A 16448-nucleotide genomic window follows, 5' to 3' on the forward strand; every position below is an offset into this window, starting at 1 on the left:
AGAGGGATCGAGTGATACCAAATTCAGAACAAAGGCTAGAATTCCTCATGGTAGCACATGATGGGTTAAATTCTGCCCATGCAGGTGTGGTGGCTACAGCTTCACTACTACAGCAACGCTATAGTTGGCATGGTTTATACAAACAGACAAAATATGTCCTTAGCAGTGACATTTGTCAACAAATAAAAGCTTTCACTGCAGCACACTCACCGCAGATACCTCTCCTAGTTACAAACAAACCCTTGGTTTGTGTGTATATCTAAAACTACGGATCATTGAACTCAGATGGTTCCTTTAAATACATTCTATTAACAGTGGACTCATGTTCTAGAATCCTATGGGTGTGGCCACAGCAATCATTCGATGCTCTAACTGTTATAAAAGCTTTGAAATACTTTATCAGGACATATGCAGTAGCTGCATTCCACTTGGACCAGGGACAAGCGTTTGCCTCTAGGGCTTACAGGGATACCATGGGCACCCTGAGTGTTGCTGGGCATTATTCCTCCCCCGATCTTCCTGAGGGAAATTCAATAGATGAGAGGAAAAACCATTACTGACTTTAAGGAGTCTTTAACAGCTAGAGTACTAGGTTCAGGTCGTAGTTGGATCCATCATCTTTATGGAGTCCATAGAGCTTTAAATAATCTGCCTAGAAGATCCTTGGGCGGTTGACCTCCCTATCAGGTCCTTTTCGTCGTCCAGTTTACGTTCCAGATCTTGATAATCCAGTCATGGTGGCAGCAAATACACCTTTTGACATTAATGAACGTTTGGCTGTCTTACAGGAACTCAAAGACTTCCAAGATGACCATTCGAATGAACACCTGAAATGTGCTGCCACTGACCAAGTAAAGGTGCAACCAGCGACTCCTGCTGGATTCCAAAGATTGGAGATCTAGGTTGAGTAACGACTGTCGATAAGGAGGAGTTTGGATCATCATACAGAGCACCAGTGCCAGTCCAGGCAGTTCAAGGTACGAGAACAATACTTTTGCCACTGCTTGCTGGTTGTATAAACAAAACATTTGTCTCAATTGACCTTAAAAAACCACACCATGTGGCCAATCCTACACAGCAGTTACAGGATTTTCTACTCACCAGCGGGGGATATCAGATACTGAAGTTCTATTACTTTCTGTTACTACTGATAACATGGCACCCTAAACCATATGTGAATACACAGTCTTCGAATACCATTTCTAACAACAAAATTGTTTATTATGATCCACCTTTGGAAGTGTCTACCAACCTTGTGCTGTCACGTGAGGTTCCTGTTTTTGCAAAGATTGCCTTAGGCTATTTTGCCAACATTGATAACTTTTTTGGGGATTTGTCAGATACACCATTTCATGAGATATGTGCATTTAGTTTATGGCTAAAACAGACTTAAACGATTCCACTTTAGATTTATATTTGGATTGTCATTTTATTACTCCTCCTTTTCCTTTGGATTGGATTTGAGACAGTTTTCTTTTTGCTCCTAAATAAACATGGTCTCTCAGAACGCTCTGCTGTTGAATTGGTTGCCGGAGTATTAAAGCCTCATTCTTCATCACAAAGTGAGAAGTGACTATCCCTTGTGAACATTTCTGCATTTACCGTCTCGTATGGCATGGTTCGGGATAAGGTCCCATTTGATATTTTTGGTCCCACAGACACTTTACAGGTCCCTTATGTAGTCAAAATGCCATTGAGTGATGTGTTACTCTTGGCAGGTTGTCTAATGACTAAGATGTGAACATATTGAATTCTAGGCTTTCTGAGTTAGAATATTACGCTGTATTTGTTACTAAAGATATGTATAGTACATCTGCGAATTATGGTGAAATGTTCTGCTATCATCATTATGCACACTCTTATTTACAGAGAGCTAGTACTCCATGTGCAGTTTTACATTTTACACAATGGGAACACTGCTTAACACCACCAGTGGGAGGCTCAAAAACAGCAGCAGACGTTTGCATATTTTTCCAGCATCAACCCCGTAGAACCGGTGTCTTATTGTTTTAAGCTTTCCCCTTCGTAGCGAAGAAAAATATGCTTACCGAAACAAAACTGATTTACTCGTCTTGCTTTATTTCCCAATTGTCTGTACAAGATTATGCATTTTGGAAAGACAACATTGATTTAAAATCAGTTTGGGGAACAAAAGATTGCTAATTCAGGGCAATGAAGCTTTGTTCAGAGGGTGGCTAATACAAATGATGTTTCAGAACAAAACAGTACAGCAAACAACATGCCAGGGTTTAGCTAAAATTAAGGACATGGCTACACTAAAAATTCCCTCCATCTTTATATCCTAGAAAACGCCCCGTTTCTGGTACCTCCGAAATATTTTCAGTCCATCAACGCGTTAGTCACTGGTCTACTCTGGGGGGATAAACCTCCACGTATCTCCCGACTAAAGGTGGTGAGAGGGTGGTATGATGGGGGTATTGCACTTCCCGATGTCCAGTTTTACTATTGGGCTTCACAACTGAAAATAATAAATTACTGGCTTCATGCGCCTCAGACGGAGCCCGCGTTCAAGGCGGACAGGTATGACCTAGGGGCTGGGGGAGTGATGACCACGCTCTATGATCCCCGGAGTGTAGCTACCCTGATGGGCCCTACGGCCCACACGGTGAAGCTCTGGCACCTGGCATCAGCACGTCTTACGTGTCAGAACGAAATCACGCAGATGACACCACTCTGGGTGTCGCGCCGTCTTGGCCGACTTTGTAACAGCAAAGGGTTTGAGGCCTGGGACCACATAGGAATTTCGACGATCGGAGACATCTATAGCCGAGGTAAAATCCTAACTTATCGACCAACTTGCGGCTCAATTTAGTTTGACGGAAGCGGAACGTTTCCGCTATCTGCAAATCTCTCACGCCCTGCGTTCTGTGTTGCCGGCGGAGGGACAGCTGCCTGAATCCACCCCTCTGGAGGATATATTGCTTATGGAGCATATGCTTAAGAAAGCGACCTCATTGGTTTATCGTAAGCTAATTAACAACATGCCTGACCCCATGGACAGACTTAGAACCGCCTGGACCACAGAACTGGACGACTTGGACTGGCAAACCGCACTCTCCTCGCCTCCAGAGGTTGCTATATCATCACGACTCCGACTGGTGCAGTTGAAAGTCCTGCACAGAATATATTACACTAGGGTCACACTACATAAGATAGGAAGAGCCACACACCGATATTGTCTGAGAGGTTGCGGGGAGGAGGGGACATTCTACCATACTATTTGGGAGTGCCCAGTGATTGCCAATTATTGGACCCAAGTAATGAGAACTATATCCCAAGTGGTACGAGTTTCGCTGCTCCCTGAGCCACGACGCTGCCTATTAAACATCTGGGAGCCTAATGACCTCAGTAACCACCACCAGGCTTGGGCTACGCTAGGTATTACGTACGCTAAAAGGAATGTGGCCAAGGCCTGGGGATCCACAGTGCCGCTGGCGCTTAGAGACTGGAGCACGGATTTGGACTCAGCAATGGTCGCCGAAAGGACAGTATACTTGAATAGGAAATGTCCGCGAAAGTGGGGGGCACTTTGGGGAGCCTGGAACGAATATAGGGGGGACATTTGTGAACCACCTCAGTTAGAAAGCGACTCGGATTCAGATAGTTAAGGGAGGGGGGACGGGAATGTCCAGGGAGGTGGGGCCTTGTTGCTGAGACATGCTAATCATGAAACTTGTTTCTGTTCGCAGGCATGTAATATATCCACTTCATGATTTCACATTATTGTACATGATTACCAAGTGCACTGCAACCTTGTAAATGTCCAATGTTCACTTTTTATTTTTCAATAAAAAATTTCAATAAAAAAAAAAAAAAAATTCCCTCCATTGCACATTTTGATGATTGGCAACAGTTTACAAATTACAGAGAGGGACAGCTTAACAGCATGATACAGAATGGTACATACAATTCTTAACATTTCTGTTCAGATGGGTGACTAGTGTGGTCATTAGACACTAATGGTTGCCATGCACATTTTCAAGACAACACAAAGGGTTTCGAAACATCACACCGAACCCACTTTATATTGAGATACAACACTCGGGAGTGATTACCACCTACAGTGTGGGTAAGTTATGCCAGCAATGGTTACAACCAGTGCAGTTAAGAGCGGCAGGGTCGGGCGGAGGATTTCGACTGACTACGACGAGGGAAAATGTATTATTTATTTAATTTTCCCTCCCCGTTGTCTGTCAAAATCTATTGGCTGTTGTTGATAACGGCAAGACCATATTCTCAACTAGGACTTTTTCTCTGAATAACATTGTTTCCGCAACAACTGACATCATACAAAGAGATGTATCCTTCTTATCGCATGGTCAAAGTCAGCTTAGATCAACCATGCAGTGAAGCTGGGTGTTGCAGACTTTGAAATCTAGTCATGTGCCCTATAAATACCTGAATGTAATTTATATTTGCCTTATAATTTAACACGCTCACAACAAAATAATGACAAAATAAAGCAACTTACATAATGTTAAACATTGAGCATTTAGAGAAATTGCCCTTCACAGCAGCCGTGACACCATCTGACGTATGGTTAATCCACAGATTTATCTCACTGCCAATTTCTACATTTCATTTCACAACTTGTTTGAAAGATTTTCAAGTGGTAGGTATGAGGCATTGGGGGAGAGATTTGTACATGAGACATGGGTCCTAACTTCTGTTTACTGATGTAGGAATAGGGAAACTGAAGTATTTCTCAGCAGAAACTAATGCAAAACGTTGACTATTTTTTCATATGTAAACAGATCACTCTTCACAGCACATGTAACACTTCTGTGGCCAACTTAGTGTGTCATCTGGAAGGTACCCCAGTTGCTTTGATTTGGCCAGCATTCAGATTGCTTTTAATGGAAGTTATTTGATGCTGAATGACCAAGGTTGTTGTGGGATTTAACCAAGAGTACCATATGTGGTGACTGTTTCCAGGGTCGTGACCCATAATGAAGTGTTATTTCTACCTGAACTTACAGTCCGGGAAGTAAGAGTATGGCCTTCAATAGCTATTTTTAATGTGAAATTTAATAAGTTGAGTTGACTTATAGTGTCAGAAGGAGGTTGGAAGGTCTGCCTCTGAAATACAATTGCCATGACCCATTAACTTCTCTCAAGATTTTGGGTAACTTGTGCACTGCATGTTTAATGGATCTAATACAGCGGGCGTTGTACACTTTTTGAAACCGGTTGGATCTGGCTACATCAGCACATTCCAGACGGTCTTCGGAGTTAATCCATCCTTTATATATTCTCTGGTTTCCAATGTTTTTGGAGACATACCACTAGTTTTATTCCTTATTGTGGGGATTTTGGTCTTATTTTTGTTGCTCCGTAATGGATGTTCCACCTCGAGACCAAATGGTGATGGATCCACCACATGTCTGCTGTGTCGTGAACGAATCATGCAGTATTTTGGCATGTCTCTACTTCAAGAATTAAATGATAACTAATCAGTAACACCTTAGTCCTGTTCTAATCAACAGTGTTTAAAGTACCTGACAAAAACTTACGTTGTGTTGCCCATGACGTTACTCATGTTCATCTGCACATTTAGCTGTTTCAGGTTGATTGCAAACACAACCAGTGTTTCCCAAGGCGCGCCAAGCTGACCTGATGTTTTATTTGATTTGCTAAAAGATGGAGTTGATGTTTTAGAGAGAGCATCTGGAAACAGAAAAAACAGAAGAACTATTAATTATTTCCTTTAATGAAGTAATATCATAAAAAATAATCCCATAGCATTAACTTTTAGCACCAACTAGTTGCAAAGAATCTTCTTTTTTATTTGTAGAATGCTTCAAGCTGAGCTATTTTAACTTTAGGCCACCATAACATTTAAGCTTCTTCAATTAGGAAGAAAAGAAATACCATGGACTTTAAATCAAGACAAGACGTTCTGCTAACAACAAAGAAGTATGTAAATTGTTTTTAAGTGAATGAGACTAAACAATTTTTCTACTGCCAGGTATGGAGCAAGTTAATATATCTGATCTCAAACAAACGTGAACATGAATTGGCCAACTCCGACTTCAGAGAGGACCAATGAGACGGTAGTCATAACTACTACTGGAAGATTTATGTGACTAAAACAGTAAAACTAGAATGGAAAGGTTCAACATCCTTGATTCGGATCAGCTGGTAGATAAATTCAAACAATGATTTTCCTGCTGCAGGAAAAAACACTTTCGAAAGGATTCCAATAGTACTGGTCTTTGTTATCCCTCTTTCACTACCTATTGGAACTGTGTGCTCAACAGACAGGACCAGTAAAAGTTTCTCGAAGACATTTTCACTAAAATTTTTTAAGTGGACCAAGAACAAGGGTATCCTCTACCCACAACTAACCAATCATCCTAGCCCCGTTCCCATGTTTCTCTGCTATGTAAATTTGGAGCAGTGCACCACAGAATGTTTAGTGGATTCTGTAAAGGAGAGAAGTGTATGAGACTCATTGTGAATGGAAAGGCTTCCTTTCCAACTGGTTGAAATATTGATTCCACAACATCAAGGATGTTGGGAGAAGGAAACAGCATATGCCAGATGAAGTTTCAAGGAAACAGTTTGTGAAGAATTTTCCTGCCAGTGAGTATATCTTAGTGGGAGAAACGATGGGCTCTAGCTCTGTAAAATTAGAGTACAGCCTTAGAGGAAGCTAAAATTGTCTCATGTTGTGGTTTTAGAAATGCAAATAAATTAAATAGCAATAATGGCCTTTGTTGCTAGGGTAAGACCATCATAAGTGAGTATGTGATAATCTAACTTCAAAAGCAATCATAGCTCTTATCAAGTTCAGGTTAAGAACCATGGAACCATTTAGCTTGAGTAGAGTTTTGTTACACTAGCATACATGGGGTCTTGGTGAAAAGAAGATTTAGTTTCTCGTTAAGATGACGCTATGCTCAAACCCTAGGCACAAAACAGGGTAATGTTTTCAGTACCAGTTTGTCTTTATGAAAAACTGAATACTTAGATGGCTTAAAAACACTATTGTTCCCGCTAAAGTAATAACAACCAAGAAAGTTCCCCTTTTTCATGACAAATGGTCAGTGTGACAAGATCATAAAGGTTTAAATTGTTGGTGCATTAAACTGTCAAGTCTGTATGGCAGTATCACTGTTGTACATGGTCTCAATGATATGGCGCAATGGAGAAAACAGATATAGTGCTATTAACTCTACATTTGTCAGAGAGAAAATGTCTTCCAGCATATTAAGATAGGGAGAGATAGCAAAGGGAGATTGTTTGCATGAGTCTGCAAGTATTCCAGTATCCCAAGGATCTTAAGTTATCATTTAAAGGTGCATGTAAAATTCGAATGTGGTTTTCATGAGTAGTGTGTCCAAAACAAAGCCATATGCTTTTATAATCCCAAGTAGCACCATATACGACGGCAATGTTGGATTTTGACATTTCCAGAAATACATTGCTATTTCCTCATGACTCAAGCTAACCGGCAACGGGAAGAAGACATTTTGGATCAGTCCATTGATGTGAACGAAGAGATCTGAAACTGGTAAGGGGCCACGAAGTTGCTGTTGTGGAGCAAAACAAGGTCTGAAAATTGAGTTGGCTTCGTCCAGAATGGGTCATGAGGATCTATGTGAGTGAAGCCCATAACACTGTCAGAGAAGGCTGATTAAGGTCTTTAGTGATTGTTCTTTGTTGCAAATACTTCTATCTGGAGCATGCCCATTTGCTGAGTATCAACGGAAGATTCGTTTGATTCATAGTTATAATCAGAAGGGTCAATGTGTCCACCTAAAAACTACTTGAACAGTGCACTTTTGCACCCTGTTACAGTGTGCACAGCTATGCCTTAATAAGCTTGTATATGATACTCTTTGCTGTTTCTTAGTTCTCTTAAGAACATTATGTCAATTGTAGTGTGATTTGATTTCTTTACATTGTTCCTTGTTCAGTAGTCCTTCAAAAAAATTTCCTTCAAAAAGTGAAAATAAAGGGCAGCGAAGATTGTCCATTGTAAGATGTGACTGGCTTTTAGGCAACGTGCACAATACAACATCCAATATATTGGTTGAGGAAGTAGCAACACCAACAGAGACAAAGCTGAAAATTTAGGGATTTCAAAGGAAGAGAAGCAAACAATATATGTTCTGTTTAAGGATACAGGGGAACATTTATTACCCATGGATTCGCCACAAAATGTTTATGTATATTGGAAAACCTATTGCGACAAGAGAAAAATATGAGAAATGCATCAAATTTCAAATAGTAGCATAAGGTGAAGAAGTTTCCAAGGTGGGCTACAAGTAGCCTTAAAACCAACTTTACTTAAGCAAAACAAAGAATTCACTGAAAAATGGTATACAATTTTAAATGCGTTTTCCACAGACCAAATGCTACTCATCAATGAAGAATTGTTTGAAATAATTTCTGAAATACAGTAAGAAATTTCAAGAATCAAGACTCAATTAAAAACACAAACTCAATTAAAAGATAATTGAAAAAAAATCAACACAAAAGCAAAAAACTACAAAAATGTATGACTATCAGATAAAAAGACAGCTACATTTGGGCCCCATCACAACATACTATATTTTGGCAAGTATTATACATTTTCAGTCTACTACAATATGCAACATCTGTCTCGAAGCTTCATCTCAGTAAGGCAATCTTGAGATGTAAGAGAAAGCTGAGCAGGAGATCATTAATCAAGAAGCATAAGTAACGACTTGTGTAACAATATATCTGTAAGAGACATTCGTTAGTGATAGATTCCTTACCTTAGAATATCCCCAGGTGTCAGACTGGATCCGGAAAGCTTTCATCAGCAGTACCCCTGCGCGTCGATAGGCGTTGTACAGCTCCGCGTGCGTCGCTGGCGTCGTATTCGCCGAGATGACATCACTGGAGCTACTTAGACGCGCCCACGCGCGCTGACGTCAGTTCTGTACACAATTTTCCACGACAGGAACGCAGAGCCATGTAAGATACTGACCACTGAAGCATAGAAACTAGGGCCCGAAAGGATGACCTTAACCCCAGTAATCAGGTCACAAAATGGGGAGGATGGGTGGGGTGGTAAGGAATCTATCACTAACTAATGTTTCTTACAGATGTATTGCTACACAAGTAGTAACTTGTGCATCTGAAAGAGACACGTTAGTGATAGATTCCTTACCTTAGAATAGATGCCCCAGCAATTCCAACCCCGGTGGTGGGTCTGCGAATAAGATAACACCAGAAAGTCACGGAGAACAGAACGGCCAAAGAAGCTGACCCTCTGGAACAGACTGTCAAGGCAATAATACTTTGTAAAGGTGTGCAGTGAAGCCCACGTGGTAGCCTGACAGATGTCTTGATAGGGGATACCACAGCCCAATGCCGTAGTGGCTGCTGTTGCCCTGGTAGAATGGGCGTGCAGCCCAGCCGGAGGTTCCTTTTTAGCCATAGAATAACAGGCCTGATACACAAGACGACCCAGCGGGATATAGTCCTCTTGTGAACAGCCTGGCCTTTCTTGGCGCCTGCGTAGCCAACAAAGAGCTGGTCATTCACCCGGAATGCTTGTGTGCGATTCAGATAAAAGGAAAGCACATGCTTTGGATCCAGACGGTGGGGCCTCTCTTCCTCTCTGGAAGGATGCGGAGGCGGAAAGAAAGTAGGCAAGGTGATAGTCTGCCCGATGTGGAAGTCAGTGATAACCTTAGGCAAAAAGGAAGGACGAGTGCGAAGCACAGCCTTGTCCTGATGAACAGACAGAAAAGGAGGCTTACAAGAAAGAACCTGAAGCTCACTCACACTCCTGGCAAAGGTGATAGCCACCAGGAAGGCAGTTTTCAAAGTCAGAAGACATAAGGGACAATTGTGAAGCGGCTCAAAGGGAGCGCACATGAGATAGGTCAAAACAAGATTCAAGTTCCACTGACGCATAATGAAAGGAACAGGAGGGAACATATGCGTAATGCCTTTTAAGAATCTCTGTACAACAGGGGACTTGAAAAGAGAAGGCTGATCTGGAAGCCTCAAAAAGGCGGAAATGGCCGAAAGGTAACCCTTGATAGTGCCCAGAGCAGAGCCCTCCCAAGCCAGAGAAAGAAGGAACAAAAGGACCTCAGAAAGAGGAACAGAAAGGGGATTCACAGTCTTGGCTGTGCACCATGCCATAAATTTGTCCCACCTGCAGGCGTATAGCGATTTAGTGGAGGGACGCCTTGCTGCCAGAATGACATCACATACTTCGGGAGGCGAAACAACTGTCGCCGCTCAATCTCCAGCATGTAGGTGGAGGCTGGTAGGTTCAGGTGGAGAATTGTTTCCTGCTGCTGCGACACAAGATCCTCCCGCAGAGGCAGTTGGATCGGAGGATCTAGGCTCATACTGAGTAGCTCGGGATAGCAAACTCTTCGAGCCCAGTCCGAAGCCACAAGGATGACTTGGGCCCAGTCGCATCTGATCTTCTTCAGAACTGTGGGCAGAGTGGTATAGGCGGAAAGGCGTACAACAGACTGCAACTCCACTCGTGATGAGAAGCGTCGCCGAGCGAGTGCTGCCTTGGAAATTCCAACGAGCAGAACTGATGACATTGCACGTTCTCTTCGGTGGCGAATAGATCTAATCAAGGCTCTCCCCACTGTTGAAAGAGACCTTGTGCCACCTCCGAGTGAAGACGCCATTCGTGATCCATCAGACACCGGCGTCTGAGTTCGTTCGCCCTGGATTTCAAAGAACCTGCTAGGTGTTGAACCGTCAAGGAAATGCCATGACGCTCCAGCCATGTCCAGAGGTGCAGGGCCTCCTGACATTTGGTCCACGACCCCACTCCGCCCTGTTTGTTGCAGTACCACATGGCGGTGGTGTTGTCCGTGAACACCTGCACTACCTTCCCCCTGACAGAGGGGAGGTATGTCTTAAGTGCAAGAAGAATCGCCCGCAGCTCCAGAAGTTTGATATGGAGCCGGGACTCCCCCGGAGACCAGAGGCCTCTGATCTCCGCCTTTCCCATGTGGCCACCCCATCCCTGGAGGGACGCATCCGTCACCACTGTGTGCTCCGGCTGGGGAAGGGAGAGGGATCTGCCGCTGACCCAATGGTGAGTTGTGAGCCACCACTGCAACGCCCTCCGTGATCTGGATGTAATCGGACAGGTTTCCCTGATGCTGCGCCCACTGGAACTTCAGGTCTCACTGCAGAGCCCGCATATGCCACCTGGCATGGGTGGTCAGCGGGATGCAGGAGACCATGAGTCCCAGCAGCCTCAAGGTCTTCCTGACCGAAACCCAGGACAAGGGCTAAAAGATCGGAATGATAGCCCGAATGTCCTGGACTCGCTGTTCGGGAGGATAAACCCGAAAGTGCGCCGAGTCCAGAACTGCTCCGATGAAAAGGAGCTTCTGAGAGGGAATGAGGTGCGACTTTGGCTCGTTGATGGAAAATCCCAGCAAATGCAGGAGGTCGGCCGTAGTCTGGAGGTGAGAGACGACTGTCTGAGGCGAGCCCGTCTTGAATAACCAGTCGTCGAGATAGGGGAAGAGTGAAACCCCTGATCTGCGCAGATGAGCAGCGACCACCGCCATCACTTTCGTGAATACCCGGGGGGCGCTGGTAAGGCCAAAGGGGAGCACGGTGAACTGAAAATGCTCCTGGCCCACCATGAATTGTAGGTAACTGCGGATGGCCTGGCAGGACGGGAATATGAAAATAAGCGTCCTGCAGGTCCAGTGCCACCATCCAGTCTTGTAGGTAGAGAGCAGACAAGACTTGAGCCAGAGTGAGCATCTTGAACTTCTCCTTCCGGAGGAATCGATTGACGTTCCGAAGGTCTAAGATGGGACGTAGACCCTTGTCCTTCTTTGGCACCAAGAAGTAGTGTGAGTAACAACCACGACCTACTTCTGGTGTCGGAACGCGCTCGATGGCCCCCTTGGCCATGAGGGCCGCAACTTCCTGCTGAAGAAGTGCCAAATGATCCCTTGACATGCGGTGTAACTGAGGTGGCATGGCTGGGTGGGTAGATTGAAAGGGGAGGGGTAGCCCCTTTGAACAATCTCCAGAACCCACCTGTCTGATGTAATGGTGCGCCAGTGGAGGAGATGATGACGAATCCTGCCCGACCACTGGTGTCTGGTGGGCCTCAAACACCGGACTAGGAAGGTGTGGAGGCACTGGCAGCGGGGGTGTTGGTGGACTGACCTGCACGCTGGCCCCGTGACCCGCCTCTGAAAAAACCCACGTCCGCAGCTGCGCTGGGACTGTTGCTGCGCAGGCTTGTTCTGAAAGGAACGTGTTTGCACGCCTCTTCCAGAGCTTCGAAAGGAACGAAATTTGGAAGTGGAAGGAGTACGTGCGGCCGAAAGGCCTAAGGACTTGGCATGGCCCGAGAGTCCTTAAAACGCTCCAAAGTGGAATCTGCCTTATCACCGAAGAGGCGGGTGCCATCGAAGGGCATGTCCATCAAAGTATTCTGGACAGCTGCAGCAAAGTCAGTCGTCCTCAACCAGGCATGACAAAGTAAAGCCACCATTGTGGAAATCGCCCTACCCAGCGAATCAGCGGTATCAAGCCCACAACATATAGTGAACTTGGAAGCATCTCTCCCCTCCATAAGAGCTCCAGAGAGAACTGCCCGAGCCTCCTCCGGACACTGAGGTAGCACCTGCTCAACCACATCCCATACAGAATGGGAATAGCGGCCAAAGAGACAGGCAGTGTTCACAGACCGCAGCCCAGAACTTGCGGAAGAATCAATCAATCAATCAATCAATCAGGTCATTTATATAGCGCACTACTCACCCGTAGGGTCTCAAGGCGCTGGGAGGGGGGGGGTGCCGTTACTGCTCGAACAGCCAGGTCTTGAGCTTCTTCCTGAAGGAGAGGTGGTCTTGGGTCAGGCGCAGGTCGGACGGGAGTGAGTTCCAGGTCTTGGCAGCCAGGTGGGAGAAGGACCTTCCTCCTGTTGTCGCTCTTCGGATGCGGGGGACGTCGGCGAGGGCGTGGCTGGTTGATCTGAGGAGGCGCGTGGGAGTGTAGAAGTTGATCCTGTTGTTGAGGTAGCTCGGGCCTTGGTCGTGTAGGGCTTTGTGCGCGTGGGTGAGGAGGCGGAAGGTGATTCTCTTGTTGACCGGGAGCCAGTGCAGGTCTCTCAGGTGTCCGGAGATGTGGCTGTTTCGTGGGATGTCGAGGATGAGTCTGGCTGAGGCGTTCTGGATCCGCTGGAGTCTCTTCTGGAGCTTGGCGGTGGTTCCGGCGTAGAGGGCGTTGCCGTAGTCCAGTCGGCTAGTGACGAGGGCCTGGGTGACAGTCTTCCTGGTCTCGGTGGGGATCCACCGGAAGATCTTCCGTAGCATGCGCAGGATGTTGAAGCATGACGAGGAGACGGCGTTGACTTGTCTGGTCATGGAGAGGGAGGAGTCCAGGATGAAGCCCAGGTTGCGTGCGTGGTCCGTCGGTTTGGGTGCGGTGCCCAGGGCGGGGGGCCACCAGGAGTCGTCCCAGGCGGAGGGCGAGGAGCCCAGGATGAGGACCTCCGTCTTGTCTGAGTTCAGTTTCAGGCGGCTGGTCGTCATCCATTCGGCTACCTCTCTCATCCCTTCGTGCAGGTTGGCTCTGGCGGCGTCGGGGTCGTTGGTCAGGGAGAGGATCAGCTGGGTGTCATCGGCGTAGGAGATGATGTTCAGGTTGTGTTGGCGTGCGATGGTCGCGAGGGGGCTCATGTAGACGTTGAAGAGGGTTGGGCTCAGCGAGGATCCCTGGGGTACGCCGCAGATGACTTCGGTGGCCTCTGACTTGTACGGTGGTAGACGGACTCTCTGTGTTCTTCCGTCGAGGAAGGAGGTGATCCATTCCAGTGCCTTGTCCTGGATTCCGATGTTGCCGAGGCGCTGTACTAGGGTGCGGTGGCAGACAGTGTCGAAAGCCGCGGAGAGGTCCAGGAGGATGAGGGCCGCTGTTTCTCCGTTGTCCATCAGAGTTCGAAGGTCATCGGTGGCGGCGATGAGGGCGGTCTCGGTGCTGTGGTTCGCTCGGAAGCCAGACTGTGAGGGGTCGAGGGATCCATTCGTCTCGAGGAAGGCGGCCAGTTGTTTGTTGACGGTCTTCTCGATGACTTTGGCCGGGAACGGGAGGAGCGAGATGGGACGGTAGTTCTTGAGGTCGGTGGGGTCTGCTGTGGGTTTCTTGAGAAGGGCGCTGAGTTCGGCGTGCTTCCAGCTCTCCGGGAAGGTGGCGGTGTTGAAGGAGGTGTTGATGATGTCCCGCAGGTGGGGTGCGATGACAGCGTCGGCCTTGTTGAAGACGTGGTGAGGGCAGGGGTCGGTCGGAGATCCGGAGTGGATGGAGTTCATTGTGCGGATGGTGTCTTCGGTGCTGATCGGAGTCCAGGTGCGGAGGGTGGTGGTGGGTGGCGTTGTTGCGGTTGTGGCTTCCGTTGGTTGGTTGCTGAAGCTGTTGTGTATGTCCGCGATCTTGTTGTGGAAGTAGGACGCGAGGGAGTTGCAGAGGTCTTGCGACGGGGTGATGTCGTTGTTTGCGGCGTTGGGGTTGGAGAGCTCTTTCACGATGTTGAAGAGTTCCTTGCAGTTGTGTGCGTTGTTGTCCAGCCGGTCCTTGTATGTATTTTTCTTGGTGGCGCGGATCAGTTGGTGGTGTTTCCGGGTGGCGTGCTTGAGGGTGGTCATGTTGTCCGTGGTTGGTTCCCTTCTCCAGACTTTCTCGAGGGCTCGACAGTTCTTCTTGGAGCTCTTGAGTTCGTCGGTGAACCATGGGGTTTTTCTGCTGCAGGGTCCGCTGGGTGGGGTTCTCAGAGGGGCGAGTTCGTCTGCGCAGTTGTTGATCCACATCGTGAGGTTGTCAGCGGCCTGGCTGGGGTTCGCTGAGCTGGCGGGAGGGTACTGGCTCAGAGAGGTGGCGAGCTGGTCGGCTGTGATCTTGTTCCAGCTTCTTCGGGCAGCCTGTTGCTGGTGGTGGTGGATCGTCGTTCTTTTGAAGGTGAAGTGGACGCAGCTGTGGTCCGTCCAGTGGAGTCCTGTTGCGTGGCTGAAGGTGACGTCTTTGCTGGATGAGAAGACGGCGTCGAGTGTGTGTCCGGCGAGGTGGGTGGGGGAGGTCACCAGTTGCTTGAGTCCGAGGTTGGCGAGGTTGTCGAGCAGGCTGATGGTGTTGCGGTCGCTGTTGTTCTCCAGGTGGAAGTTGAGGTCCCCCAGGAGGATGTAGTCGGCGGAGGGGAGGGCATGCGGGCTGACGAAGTCGGTGATGTCCTCGCTGAATCGTGTGCGTGGTCCCGGGGGTCGGTAGATCAGGGTGCCTCTGAGGGTGGTCTTCGGGTCGGTGTGGATCTGGAAATGCAGGTGTTCAGCGGTGGTTAGGGTGTCGTCGGTGTTGGTCGTGATGCGGATGGTGTCTCTGTGGATGATGGCAATGCCTCCTCCCGTCAGGTTGGCGGTGCGGTCCCTCCGGATGATCTTGTAGCCCTCCGGGATGGCGATGGCGATGTCTGGGGCTGAGGAGGCGTTCATCCAGGTCTCGGTGAGGAAGGCAACGTCAGGGGCGGTGGTGTCGAGGAGGTTCCAGAGTTCTACGGCGTGTCTGTGGACGGAGCGGGTGTTGAGCAGGAAGCACTTGAGGTGGTTGCTGCTGATGTTCGGCTTGGCGAGTGCTGGTGCAGGGCAGGTCCGGATGCAGGTGAACCTGCAGGCGTGGCAGCTGAAGGGTCCGTGGGTGTGCTTCGGGGCGGCTTGGTGACATCCTGGGGTGCGGCCGGCGTTGAGTGCGAGGAGGTCCGCGGCGTTGTAGGTTCGTCGGGTCGGCTTCCGTCGGTGGGGACCAGGGGTCCTGGCGCTGGTCGCGATCCGGTCGCGGACGGGCGCAGACGGGCTTACCTTTGGCGCGCCTTCGGCGCACAATCGGCGCACCCACTGCGCGTGACCGCTGCGCGTTCGCATGGTCGCCATATAAGGCGAAGTGCGCGGGTGGGCGGAGCAGCTGGGAGGCGGGAGCGGGGAGGGAACAAAAGAGAAAGGGGCGGGGTAACTGGCGGTGGCGGGAAGCGGGGAGGGAGAGCGGCGAGGGCGGCGGGAAAAGGGTAGACGTTAGCACAGAAAATACAATGTCACAGAAAACAAGCCCAAATTACGGCGAAACAGGCAAAACTTACGGGGGAAAAGAAAAACAAGCACAAATTACGGCAAAACAGGCAAAACTTACGGGGGAAAAAAAGACAAGCACAAATTACGGCAAAACAGGCAAAACTAACGGGGGAAAAAAAGACAAGCACAAATTACGGCAAAACAGGCAAAACTAACGGGGGAAAAAAAGACAAGCACAAATTACGGCAAAACAGCTGGAGCAGAGCGCACAGGGAGACGCAAGGCGGCCGGCGGCTCGGCAGTCAGGCACAACGGGGCAGAGGGGCACACGCAGCAGCTGGTGGCCGTGCGGCGCGGGGGTGTCCCACAAGAATAAATCTT

The 16448-nt window shown here is 48.0% G+C and overlaps 1 protein-coding gene across 15 annotated transcripts in view; it reads right to left on the reverse strand.

The window, feature by feature from the left end:
* The window catches only part of BLTP1 (bridge-like lipid transfer protein family member 1), a 2102388-nt gene that overhangs the window by 220946 nt on the left and 1864994 nt on the right, over positions 1 to 16448 (reverse strand). For all 15 annotated transcript variants that reach the window (XM_078676841.1, XM_078676840.1, XM_078676839.1 and 12 more), the window contains one exon: positions 5535 to 5688. In XM_078676841.1, the coding sequence (XP_078532967.1) occupies positions 5535 to 5688 (154 nt within the window). The remainder of the gene's footprint in view (positions 1 to 5534; positions 5689 to 16448) is intronic.

Source organism: Lissotriton helveticus, chromosome 2_1, assembly GCF_964261635.1.
Source record: "Lissotriton helveticus chromosome 2_1, aLisHel1.1, whole genome shotgun sequence".
In the NCBI taxonomy this organism is placed as follows: Eukaryota; Metazoa; Chordata; class Amphibia; order Caudata; family Salamandridae; genus Lissotriton; species Lissotriton helveticus.